The sequence below is a fragment of the Microtus oregoni genome, unplaced genomic scaffold (genome assembly GCF_018167655.1).
Source record: "Microtus oregoni isolate MIOR12 unplaced genomic scaffold, Mior012 000059F_ref0000304, whole genome shotgun sequence".
NCBI classification, from domain to species: Eukaryota; Metazoa; Chordata; class Mammalia; order Rodentia; family Cricetidae; genus Microtus; species Microtus oregoni.
The window spans coordinates 11,740,174-11,753,591 of NW_024543835.1; the positions used below are offsets into that span (position 1 = coordinate 11,740,174).

The 13,418-nt window shown below is 44.1% G+C and overlaps 1 protein-coding gene across 1 annotated transcript; it reads left to right on the forward strand.

The window, feature by feature from the left end:
- The first annotated feature begins 1,188 nt into the window (after positions 1-1,188).
- On the forward strand, positions 1,189-2,206 carry LOC121439052 (mitochondrial intermembrane space import and assembly protein 40-like). The gene is made up of 2 exons (XM_041639544.1): positions 1,189-1,534; positions 1,844-2,206. Exons 1-2 carry the CDS (start codon positions 1,195-1,197, stop codon positions 1,918-1,920), a joined length of 417 nt encoding a protein of 138 aa, XP_041495478.1. The 5' UTR covers positions 1,189-1,194; the 3' UTR covers positions 1,921-2,206.
- Positions 2,207-13,418: the final 11,212 nt, after the last annotated feature.

Sequence of the window (13,418 nt, forward strand, 5' to 3'; positions counted from 1 at the left end):
TTCAGTGGTTTCGCTCCCCCCCCAGGAACTCCAGACTTAGGCTGGACAGCACAATGACTGTGGGCTAGGCTGTATGTCATCGTTCTGGGTCACAGTGCTCGCCAAGTCATTGTCCATTCTGGAAGCTCTAACTGTTTGAATTCTACTTGCAAAATTAAAAAATAAAAGGCATGTCCATGGGTTTTTTTTGGGGGGGGTGGAGGGACATTAAGGACCACCTCTTTAATTTTAAAACAACAGTAATCAAACAAAATAAGAAATACAGGCTCGCAGTTCAGGCCTACCTTTTGATAAAGCAGAGTTGGCATCAGAAGAAAAATAACTGAAAGGAAATACCCATTTTCCTTTGTGCTGCCATTAAAGAACTCCTACTTCCTCTAACTTATATCCACAACCTCTTTATTTCCAAATTAGGAAACTGTCCTGTTCCTATTGATCAGTGAACTACTTTAAAATTCAGCTTCCAAGTACCTCCACTAACCTACCCAACAATCATGTTCAGTTGCGGAAGCCGGGAACGTTCATTTTAACAAGCTTATGCCAGCCAAGTTTGCAATTAGCTCATGTACAGATAAAGAAGAATCGCATAAGACAGCTTTACAACAAAATGCCTGATCCAGGGAACTTAGGAAGTAAAGAGAGCTCTATTTTGGCTCATGGTTCTGGAGATTCAAATCTAAGATTGAGCAGCTCCAGTGGATGACGGTGACAGGTGACACATGCACATAACCAGAGAAACCGTGGTCACACCATGACCCAGGATGCAAAGGGCCTGGATGAGTTCAGACTCATTATTCCCTTCCAGGAAATACCCTCAGTAACCTAAGGGTCTTCCAGTCGTTTCTACAGGAATGCTTAAAGATTCACCGGAACCGTCCAATAAATAGCACTACGCTGGGGACCCAACTTTTACACATGGACCTTTGAGGAGTACTCATCAAAACCGCAGGGGATTATGTTTTCCTTTGAAAAAATACTGAGGGCCAGCGGAGCCGGCCTGGAAGGGGCGGGCATCTGCGGGCCTTAGAACCGCCCTCCACGCCTCCAGGCCGAGGAGCAGAGAGGGAGGAGGTCACAGCCTGAAGGTGTAACAGAGACAGCCACTCCCTCCAGCATTGCGAGCAGTGAGCTGCGAACTTGAAGCTGCTAGTCAGTAGCAACCAGCAGCACTGAGCACCAACACCCAGAGCTACCATGGCCTACTGCCAGCAGGAAGGGAAGGATCAAATCATATTTGTGACCAAAGAAGACCACGAAAGTCCCAGCAACGCAGAGCTGGTGGTCGACGACCCCAATGATCCCTATGAGGAGTACCGCTTGACACTGCCAAGTGGAGAAATTAACTGGAATTGCCCGTGCTTTGGGGGGATGGCCAGCGGTCCTTGTGGAGAATCCTTCAAATCTGCCTTCGCCTGCTTCCATTACAGCACGGACGAAATCAAGGGGTCAGACTGCGTAGAGCAGTTCCAAGCCATGCGGGAGTGCGTGCAGACGTATCCAGCCGTCTATCCCCAAGAGGAGAATGAGGCCAACGGTGAGAACAAGGATGAGGACAAGGGAAACTTCTACGAGGAGGGCAAGGAGGGCAAGGAGGACAAGGAGGACAAAGAAGAGAGTGAGGAGGAGGCGGATAACTACTACGATAGCTACTATGTGGAGGGCGAGGAAGACGATGTCTACTACGAAGGGGCTGAAGAGTGGGAGAGCGACTATTACGAAGAGGGCGACTTCTACTATGAGGAGGAGGAGGAAGATGAGAACATCTACTACGAGATTGACTACTATGGGGAGGAGGAGGAGGAGGAGGACGAGGATGTTTACTACGAGGTTGGCTACTACGAAGTGGAGGAAGAAGAGGAGCCAGCACAATCGGTGGAGGAAGCAATTGGCACTGAGGCCTCTGCTGCCACCAAGCAGTAGCCAAGTATCTAGAAGTCCCAGTCCCCAGCTGCCGCCGCCCTTTTGCTTAAGCCTCAGGACTTTCTGCACAATAACCGCCTTCCGATAGCCCTCCACGAAAGCACCTTTCCCTCTGCTGTTCTACGCTCTGTCCTATAGACAATAACTTACCTTGATGATCAGGGGTCTTGGCGGCTTGCCATATACCCTGAAGAAAAGCGGTGTGTGTGGTGTGCGCCTGCACCCTACATAAACCTACCCCCAGCACACTAGGTCGCTGCTCAACTGTCCTCTCGAGTGCCCTGGACTTTGCTGCCTTGAAAAAAAACGTGACATTCTCAACAGTCAAAAGTTGTTACTCAAGAAAGTCTCTCGTGAGTAAGCCGACTTATGCTGATCCATTGTGTTCCTTTTGGTAGATTTTATAAGTCTTTGGGAAATTAAGTAGAGGCCGTTCCTGTGGGAGGAGCGATCAGAGCCTCGCCTTGAAGTGTGTAGGGGCTGCCTTGCTTCATCTCTGATATGCTAGCTTGTGGTGTTTGCAGTGCATCCAGGTTCTCGGGTGTCTACAGTTGGAAAGTAGAATTTGGATCCTTTAACTCCCCGTTCCTTGCTAAGTGAAAGGAGAGGGTGGTTTGGGGGAAGGTGCTGCTTGTTTTACAGTTTCAAAGGCCTGATTTGGGGCTCCTGCTCACTCAATACAGTCAGTTGTAACATTCTTGAGAAGTGGGGACCAAATGGTTGCCTGAAAAGCATCCAGAAGGGGATGTGGTCTGAATGAAGTATTCAATTAAAAGAAATGATTCCTTTAAAAAAAATGGAAGACAGAAAGAGAATGAGTTCTAAGACTTCGGGGGGGAGGTATGTGGGGGACAAGGGGACAATGTGGAGGGAGAGGGAGGATATGTGGGGGGGAGAGGGAGAATATGTGGACTCATGAATGCCACAGCATTCGTGCGGAGGTCAGAGAACAGCCCAAGGCTGTCACTGTCTGCTTACCACCTTGCCTGAGGCAGGGTGTCAGCTGGTTTTCGGTTGCATATGCCAGGCTAACTGTCCCTCTGGCTTCTGGGAATCCTTTCTCTCCCTTTAGGAGCCATGGGTCACAGACGTTCCGGTTGGCATGTCTTACTTCTCTCTGGGTTCTGGAGATTCAAACTCAGGTCCTCGTGCTTGCACAGAATGCACTTTTACCCACTGTACCATCTTCCAGCCATTTTTGGTTGGTTTGTTTGTTTTTTAAATGAGGTCTTGCTGCAGTGTGGCCCAGGACAGCCGTGAACTCTTGATCTTCTGGTCTCAGTTTTCCCAAGTGCTAGGATTACAAGTTTTGTTGCCACACCCTGTCATTAGATCTAGTTTGGGCACCTAAGAAAATCATTTACACTGGCGAGATAGATGAGCGGGTATAGGCACTTGCCACATGATGACCTGAGTTCAATCCCTGGGACCCGCATACTGGAAAGAGAGAACCTCTGACCTCTACACACAAATAGTGGCACACACAGACCCAACACACACACACACACACACACACACACGGAATAAATAAATGTACTTTTATTTGTGATATAGAGAAACTGGACTAGCTTGGTTTAGAAGAGGTGAATAGAAATAGGAAAAGCAATCAAACTATTAAGGTTGTTTCTCTCATCCAACTACTAAACCAGGGCTAAACCTGCTTAGCTTCCAAGATCAGACAAAACGGCATGTTCATGGTATGGCCAGTACCTAAGGTTGGTTTTCAATTGTATTAGTATATTAGATAGAATGACTTACAAAGGTTTTGAAAGTGACCATTACGCAGTCACCAGCATGGTTTTTGAAGCAGAATTTCTGAAGAATACATGCTCCTGTTTTTCAGCTCTTCCCAGGTGACTGCAGTGACTAGCTCTGCTCCAGAGGATGACGTCAAGCACCATCAAGTGGAACAATTTTGATTAGTTTTTCTGCAAATGTTCGCTTCTCTATGCCCTAGGAGGCCGTTCCCATCTTCTGTGACGTATGGCTTCTATTTATGGAGGACCTACTATTATGAGTTTAAGGTCCTTCCTGACAGACAGTAAATCATCTGCTGTGACTCAGGAGAAAATTCTTATTAATGAAAGAAAAGTCAAACCTCCCCATCACTGACAACAGTGACGTCACTCTCCAGGCTCATCAGGACTCATAAAAATGAATGAGATAGTAATACAGATAGGCAGGGGTGGGTATGTTCACTGAAGAGATCACCCCCCCCAAAAAAAAACCCTGTTCTTTCTAAAATGAATTCCAGAACGTTTTTGTTTTTTTTTTGTTTTTGTTTTTGTTTTTACCAACCCTGATATTAAGACTCTAATTTTCCAAAAGAAACTCACCTGGTTATTGGGCCACTGGGCAGACTGACCAGCAGCAATGGGGACCTGTGTGATCCTGATTTGCCTTTTCTGCATGGGCTAACCTATCAGTTGACTTCTTCATTCTTTAATAATCCACAGATCCTTGGAGTATCACACCATCAGAGAAACTACAAATGGAAATGGCTGGAAAATGGCATCTGGTCTTCAGGCTTGGGGAAAGAAGATTTAGTGACATGATTTCCTGGTCAATTGGTGGCTTTCCAGGGGTGCCGATTTGCCATAGACTGTGGGTCTGGCCAACTGACTCATTTTGTCCCCGCATCCCACCTTTCTCATGGCACATGGTCTTTTCCTGGATGGTGGTGGTTTTTTTTCTTCCATTTAATGAGAAAGTAGTAAGGTAGGTGAAATGTGTCTGCTTCCTCAGGATGTGTTTTGTGTCTCCTCAGATACCCTGTGGCTTCTCACCTCCTACACTGTGCACCCTTAAAATGAAGTAATTAAGATCCCCCAAGATCTCAGGAAAGACCTTCTGGAATTTGTTCACAGAGCCCCTAGTTTGAAACTTCGATTCTGACCTCTGATATATCAAACCGGAGAAGACGTGACTTTGGAGCAAGGCCCCTGGAATCAGGCAAGAAGCTGTTGCCTAAGGCCTGTACTCAGGCTGGCCTGTGCGTGTGTCTTTTGCACGTTTTTGAAATTCCAGTCGTTCCCCCCATAGGGTGCTCACATTTTGCTCTGAGACCTGTTAAAACATGAAGATCCCTGGAGGTCTGTCCAACAGATGAGGTCCCTAGGGTGTCCTCAGGCTCTGTCTGCAAAGTTGAATATTTTGTTGATGTGGCAAGTAAACATGACAATTGAGCTAAGAGAGTAGTGCGAGCTGAGGTACTAAGTCTGAGGTAGGTCTCCTGCTGCTGGCCTTCTTCTTGGGCATGGGAATGACAGGACTCCTGCTGGTCATCCTCTTTGGTTTCAAGGCACGGTGAACAGACGTTGGGAAGTACAAAGCACGCTAGGAATGTGCAGTGTTTGTATGCCTGGATGATATACAAACACAAGAGCATTCCTGTAGCATCCCTCAAGATAATCGCTACGAGTCTGACAAAGCTTCTGAGGCTTGAATCTGTACGTGTCTGTGTAACTCTAGGCAATTCTATTTCTCCCATGTTAACCTCCAAACTCTGTGGTCCTCCTGGAAACAGCCCTTGCCTCCCCCATTTTCCCAAAAGTCTCAAAACTTGGTCTAGCTACCCATCCCCATTTATTTTTCTCATCTGTATCTCTCTACTAGGACTATGAGCAAAACGGAGTAATTCCCTTATATTTTCCTTTCTTTTTTAGATTTAAAGATTTATTTCTATTTGTGTATGTGTGTCTTCTGTCTGTGTCTACCATATGTAATATGGGTGTGGCCGCCCATGGAGTCCAGGAGACGGTATAGGACCTCTTGGAGATGTGGTCACAGATTGCCTGACACGAGCCCTGGGAATCAAGCCTGGGTTCTCTGGAAGAATAAAGCCCACCCTGACAGCTTCCTTTGGCCCTTCCTAAGTCCATCTGCATGATTACAGATGGGAGTCTTACAGGTGACCTGTCAGAACTTGTTGGCATTAATAGTGAACATTCAAGACCTCACAGATTCAAAAGCGCTGTCATATGGGAGTAACAGGTGAAACTCCTAAACTATGTCTTGACTGATTCTTTTCTTTTCTTTTTTCTTCTTTTGTTGTTTGACAGGAAAAACCAACTCAGGCCATGAGATCAACTTTTAATCTTCTGTGGAAAGCCTCAAAACAGGAAATGCACACCTCTGATCAAGAGAAGGATGAACACGTTTTGTAAAACTGATTTCCTTTGGGTCCATCTTCCTTTTCTGAAACAAAAAAATAACTAAAATGATTTATAGAGCAGCCAAATATCTTCTTCTACCTAGAGTTCATAGAGATATGTATTTTTCTCATGAGACAAGAAAATTCATTTTCTTATACATGTTCTATTTTATGACCTAGCATTTCCCATCGAACAAAAGGATCTTAGTGAAAACCAGGGGAGCAAACCTAAATAACACCATTAGTGGTGAATGGGAGCTCCATTGCCTTAAGCAAACAACCCTGGGCAAAATCAGTTCTCAACCAGTATGGTCATCTGTAAATGATATGAATTTGCTTATTTTTTGCAGAGTACTCTTTTTGTTTAAAGCTATATAAAGAAAATACTTTGATATTAGCTGATTTACCATTGGTCCCCTGTAAAAATTAAAATTCTTTTTGACTAATTTGGTTACCTCCATAGCTAGAAGGGTACCTGTAATTGAACAAATTGATTTTTGATTAATGTTTAGAATACCTACCATTCAGAGGGTTTGCCAAAATGAATACAGAAAAGCAAACCTTCACTGACAAAAGACTATTACACTCAATTCACAACCAGCTGTTAAAGTTTGACAATAAGAAAATGAATGAACAATCAGACATAAATGAACACAGTTCATGAACAGACACTTTTCTAAATAAGACCCCCCGACTCCTAGCATGATGAAATTGCCATTTCTTAAGATGGAGATGCTCCTTGGAGAATTGCATACCATGTTACCTTACACAGGGCCATTTCCTTACTTCCTCTCCTCTAGATCTGCCCACTGATGTAGACTGACAGATAGCCTCATAGCTTGCTGCAGTTCTAGGCTAGGGGTGATCAAATAAACACTGTTGAGATCTGGAAAGTAGAATTGGAACATCAGCCATTACACCTTGAAGGTTTGGGTCAGGTGTCAGATACCACTGCAGCTTCTAACAGTCTCTAGTGATGGATGATATGGGGCAAGGGTAAGCAACAGCTGGAACCTCAGCTCCCGCTGGATCTCTTCCCTCAACTTTCCTGAATCCAGGGCCAGGTTTCTGTACAGATCAATGAGAAGGGAGTTAGACCCTTCTATAGGTTACCTCTATCATCAAAGTTCAAGGCAGTGAGACCAGACAGACTTGTTCTCACTGGTCCCAGTTAAACCTTGTACATTCCTAATGATCCTTGATATCTTCTGCTTCATGCCCCGCTTTTCTTTTGCTTTGCACTGCTAGCCTGCCATGCAATCAGGCTCTCCCTCTGAGAAAGAAGCAACAGCCCTTCATAGATTCTAGTAGCTTCCCTTAGTGATCCCTGGTGGATAATGGCTTCTGCGCTCTTATCCTTCAACTGTCTTCTCCCACCGCTCAGTTCCCTTGCGTCTCCTATGATCGTGTGGAGCCTGATTCCTATAAATAAATATGTCATTCCATAGCACACACAGCAGTTCCAATTTCTTGTTGAAACGCCACCGATGCACTGCTAAAGGAGCAAGTTGTCAGGAGTTCAGCTTCAGTGTGTGAAATTTAGATTTCCTATTCAGCATCCAGGTACCTGAATATTTGGAATAGGAAGCTTAATGCTGTGAGTAGTATGTGGTCCATGCTAGGGATGGAAACTGGCAAGCCATAACTGTACAGGGAAAGCCTTGCATAAGACTAATGACATCATCCAAGTTATTGGCTCCTAGATCAATATCAATGTACAACTGATCTTAAAGCCATAAGACAAAATGAGGTCATTGAAGCATTAAGGGTTAGCAGAGAAAATTCAGTAAAAATACTGGATAAAGAATGCTCTAATATTAAAAAATGTAAAGTGCCAGCTGTGGTGTCTCACATTTGTAATCCCAGCAGACTAGAGAACTGCCATGAGAGCCGGGCGGTGGTGGCGCACGCCTTTAATCCCAGCACTCGGGAGGCAGAGGCAGGCGGATCTCTGTGAGTTCGAGACCAGCCTGGTCTACAAGAGCTAGTTCCAGGACAGGCTCCAAAACCACAGAGAAACCCTGTCTCGAAAAACCAAAAAAAAAAAAAAAAGAGAGAGAGAACTGCCATGAGTTCAAGGACAGAGTGAGTTACATAGTGAGTTCCGGGCCAGCCCAGACTACAGGGTGGAACTCTATCTCAAACAATCCAAAAAGGAGAAAAATAGACAGGGAGAGAAAATAGTTAGGTATGAAGGTGCAGGCCAGTAATCCGAGCACTCTGGAGTCTGAAGCAAGAGACAAACAAACTTCAGGCCAGCCTGGGCACCCTGTCTCAAGAAGAACAGAAGCCATTGCTCATGATAGCAAGTCACCAATTAAAACCTGACTGAATAAAGAAAGGGGCAGGGACTTAACAAGCCTCCAGGTCTGAGGATCTAGAGACAGCTGATGACTTCTGCGGGAAGGGAGAAGCAGCTTTCTTCAACGTGTGGTCCTGGATAGGTCCATCATGCCTCAGTGGATGGCCCCACACTCAGGTGTATACGGGCAGCTCAAATGGACACAACAGGTCATTTTTAAGAAAAGACATGAAGTTGGAAGGAGGAGAGGGGTGGGGGTGATTTAGGAGGAGTTAGGGGGTATTGATAGGGACGAAATACATTGTAATAAGTTCTCAAAGAATTAATAAAATGTTATATATTTTAAAGTTGGTCGGACAAATTTAAAACCACTGAAAACTGGCAAGGGATTTTAAAGAAGAAACCATGGGAAAATTTGTTTTACACTAAAAGAACAAACACTGAGTGAAGACTAAAAAGACTAAAATGAGGAAATTTGGGCATGGTTATAGATTGCTTCCAAAGCAAATAAATAAAATACTTTGTTAGTTTTAATGCACTTTCTAAAGATTTGGTGATGTTTTTGTTTGCATCGGACCAAAGACTCTATTAACTAAGAAAAATTGGTAAATTTTAGAACATTCGAAAGACAAAATGAAATAAAAACAAAAAGTCAAATGGGAAGCACACTATCATGCCCAATGTGTAAAGGGCTGTGTGGCCGAGGGACTACTGTCTCTGTTTCCAAAGCTTGACTTGTTACATAAGAGGAGTGACTCACAGTCACAGATTGTTTTGTCCCTCCGGGACGTTTGGAAATGTCTACAAATATGTTTAGCTGTCAGAAAATGCAGGAGGCTGCTGCTGGCACCCAGTGGGTAGAGATTAAGCATGCTGATAAACATCCCACAGAGCACAGGGTGGCTCCCAAGGTGCGTGGAGATAATGCACACAGTGAGAAATTACGACCTCAGCACAAGATGTAGAGCAATTTGCTTTTTCATTTTTATTCGTGTGTGTGCGCGTGCGTGCGCGCGCACGTGTAGGAATGTGCATGTGTACACTTGAGGAGGCCCTAAAAGGACACCAGATTCCCCAAATCTGGAGTTGCAGGTGGTTTGTATGGTGCCTGACATGGGAGCTGAGAACCAAACTCTCGTCCCCGTCTTCTGTGAGAGCCCAAAAACCTGCAAAAGATCACAAGAGAGAGAAACAATGATGAGGAAGGTCGGGGTCATCAAAAGGATGATGGCAAGTGGAAGAGGAAAGAGACTGGAGGGAGGCTATAAGGGACCAGGATTAGTGCAGTGAGGAGATGTGGAAGTGGAGGACCACTAACTGGAGGAAAGGGGCTTGCAGGGAGGAGGGGCCACGGGTAGTAGGATGGAAGGCGAGAGGGTGAAGGTACCATAATCAGAACATACTCTATAGAGTATATATTTTGTATACATAAGAAATTGTCAAAAAATGAATTTAATATAAGACTTAAAATTTAAAAAGAGAAGGAAGATAATGCGATGCAAGACTTATGGGCTCTGAGACATTTGACGCTCCAATAAACAACACAGGGCAGATATAGAGGCAATAAGTGAAGTAATGGGCAATGGGAAGTGCTGTCCGTTCAGTTTCTCTTACAGAGCTACAGCTGCTGGAGCAGAGACAGATTGACAGATTAAGTCTCAAGCCAACTGATAGACTGCTAACCCAGAATGAGACGTACTGAAAAGTATCATCAACTTCCCCGCTCTGGGTACTCTGTTCTTCTAAGATCTCTGGTGCCCCGTCTAATGAACTGTACCACGGAAGGGAAGCACAGACCTGGGAACCAATGGGCAAGGATGGATGTGGCTTACTAATTGTAAACTCAGCCAATGATCTCTCAATTAAATGAGTTCTCTTACTCCTCTAGCAAGATCTTCCAGGCCATAAGTTTTCCCGTCTTGCGCTGCTGTAAAGAGAGGACTGTTCACAGAGTTCTGAAATCCAGCCACTATGCTCCTTTACATGCTTAGGGTTCCAAAGGCTGTGCACACGGTGTAATTAAAAGCAAACAAACACACACACAAAAATACTTCACCTTGTTGGAAAGATGAGGCAATAGGCCAGCTGCTGCCCTACAGAAGAACACACACAAAAAGAATACAAGTCTAGAGTCTCCTGGGACAATTGTGCCCAGGCTGCTTTGGGGACTGTCCAGTGGGGACATCAAAGAGTAGACTATCTTTGGTCTTTTGACCTTAAAGCATAAAATTGCTTGCTCCCCTTAAATGGGGCACAGTCTCACTTATCCACATGCCCTGGTTCATTCCATAGCACCTGTCTATGTCAGGAAGCATGAACAACTGACTCATCCCACTTATCTTCAGTATTAAAAGAAAGAAAATGTTGTCTGAGCCCTATCCATCTCCTGGGGTATCGCCATTCTGTACACACATACAGGATCATACTGCAAGGATGTGAGACTCACAATTTGAGGACATCCTCAATCCACATTGAGAGGAATGGTCCTTGTCTGAGACAACCACAACTGTCAAGGAGCACTGTTGTTGGCCCTGCCCCAGGCAATGAGAGAGGAGTGTGGATAAATGCCACAGCTTCCTTGCCTCTAAGATAAAACCAACTGAGGCTCATTCTGCACTGCTTCCCATGAGTCTCCAATGGGGACCAGTTGCCTACATCTCTCTTGTAGCTTTTTCTTGTCTTCTTTCCTGTCCCTAATTTGTCTCCTTGTTTCCTCACTGGTACTTCTTCAAACAAATGGTCAGAAAACTGCTTGTTCTCCAATCCTCTGCTCAGTGAAAGCTGAAATCCCATGAGACGCAATGTAAAACACAGTTTGTGCAACAATTGAATACTTGCAGTAATTTTTAACTCTCGACTCGAAATAGCCTCGAATCTCCTCGAGAGTCTTTTTCTCTCAAGATTTATTTTATTTCTAGTTATGCATAGATGTCTACATGTGAGTATGTATATATGAGTGCAGGTGCCTGCAGAAGCCAGAAGAGGGTGTCACATCTTTTAGAGCTTGAAATACAGACATTTATGGGCCACTGGGAATTGGACTTAGGTCTTCTGCAAGAACATAAAGGCTGTTAACTGCTGAGCCATCTCTCTAACCCTAAGGGGAAAGAATCTCAATTAAGAAATTGTCTAGAACAGATTGCCCTGTGTGTATGTATGTGGGCAATTGTCTTGACTATCAATTAATGTGGGAAGACCCAGCCCACAGTGGGTAGCACCATTCCCTAGGCAAGGGATCCTGAACTATATAAGAGAGGAGAAAGAAAAGCAAGTCATCTTGTATGTATTTATTTCTCTCTGCTCTTAACTGTGACATGCCATGGCTTGCTGATTTGAGTTCCTGCCACTGTAACTTCTCTGCTATGATGGACCTGGAATTGCGAACCAAATAAACTCCTTTCTCCCCTAAACTACTTTTCATTGGGGTGTTTTATCACAGGCACAGAAATGAAACTAGAACATCATCTTATGACCGGGTGGGCAGACAAGCCTCCTGTGCTAAAGCAGATGTACTCTGCAATAACAGCCTCCTCCTCCCCCAAAATAAAGATATAAAGATATCACCCATCAAGGTAAAAAGTTATAGAAAAGGTGTTGACAGTGGTTTCTGTCCCGCCTAGTCCACAGCCATTCAGCCCCAAATAAACACAAAGAGGCCTACATTAATTATAAACTGGTTGGCCTATTAGCTCAGACTTCTTATTAACTAACTCTCATATCTTTCATTAACCCATAATTCTTATCTTTGTTAGCTTGGTACATTTTATCAGTGAGGCATTCTCATCTTGCTTCCTCTGCATCTGTGTGACAACTGCAGACTGGCCTTTCCTCTTCCCAGAATTCTCCTATACTGGTTACCCTGTCTATACTTTCTGCCTGGCTACTGGCCAATCAACATTTTGTTAAACCAATACAAGTGACAAATCTTTACAGGGTACAAGACCACCACATTGGACACCATTTTGTAGGCAGAGACTGCTTGTTCATTTCCTGGCTGCCCAGATGCAAATAATCACACAGAAACTAAATTAATTACAACACTGACCAATAGCATATGCATATTTCTAGCTAACTCTTACGTCTTAAATTAACCCATTTTTACTATTTTGTATTTTATCACAAGGCTCATGATTTACCAGTAAGGTTCTGCTGGCAGCTGGTGTCTTTCTCCTTTGGCAGTTACATGGCATCTCTTTGACTCTGCCTACACTCTCTCTATATCTCTATTCGGATTTCTTGCCTGGCTTTACTCTACTAAGCTGAAACAGCTTCTTTAATAACCAATGGTAATAAAACATATTCATAGTATACAGAGGGGAATCCCACATCAAAAAGCAAAATTAAAAAAAAAAAAGAACTATCCAAGCCTTTAGTTAGCTTCAGTTCACATATGGAAATTTTTAAAAAGAGAAACAATGATAAAAAGAAAAGAAAATAGGAGGCTGGAGAAATAGGTCAGTTGGTAGAGTACCTGTCTCATAAGCGTGAGGACCTGAGTTCAGCCCTCCAGGACGCAGGTTAAAAAAAAAAAGCCAGATATGGCCTAGTACAACTGCAGTGCTTAGGGAATAGTGACAGGCAGATCCTTAATGCTCAGTGGCCAGCCAGGTTAACCAACTGGGGAGCACAATAATTAGTGAGAGATACAGTCTCAAAAGATAAGGTAGAGAGTGATTCAGGAAGACATCCAGTATTGACCTCTGCCCTCCTTATACATGCACACACATGTGTAGACACACCTGCACACACACACACACACACACACACACACACAGTGTACACGCACACACTCTATACATATACATATACCAAAAACAGAAAGGAAACCAGAAAGGCCCTCTGTGATGTTCCAGAAGTGTTGTCCATCTTCGTAAGGATAACCAGGGAGCTAGAAAATCACTTTTTTTACATGTTTGTTTATTGGTTTGCTTTTTATTTGTGGTAGTGGTGATGGCTGATTTGTTTTTATTTTCCATTACTATGGGTTGAGTCTAGGGCCTTGTCTGTGCTTAGGCAAGTGAAATCCAAAAATTATATACCCAG

Coding starts and splice junctions, on each gene's coding strand:
- LOC121439052 (XM_041639544.1), top strand. CDS start 1,195: ATGGCCTACTGCCAGCAGGAAGGGAAGGATCAAATCATATTTGTGACC. Junction 1,535..1,843: donor AGAGGAGAATGAGGCCAACG/GTGAGAACAAGG, acceptor GCTACTACGAAG/TGGAGGAAGAAGAGGAGCCA.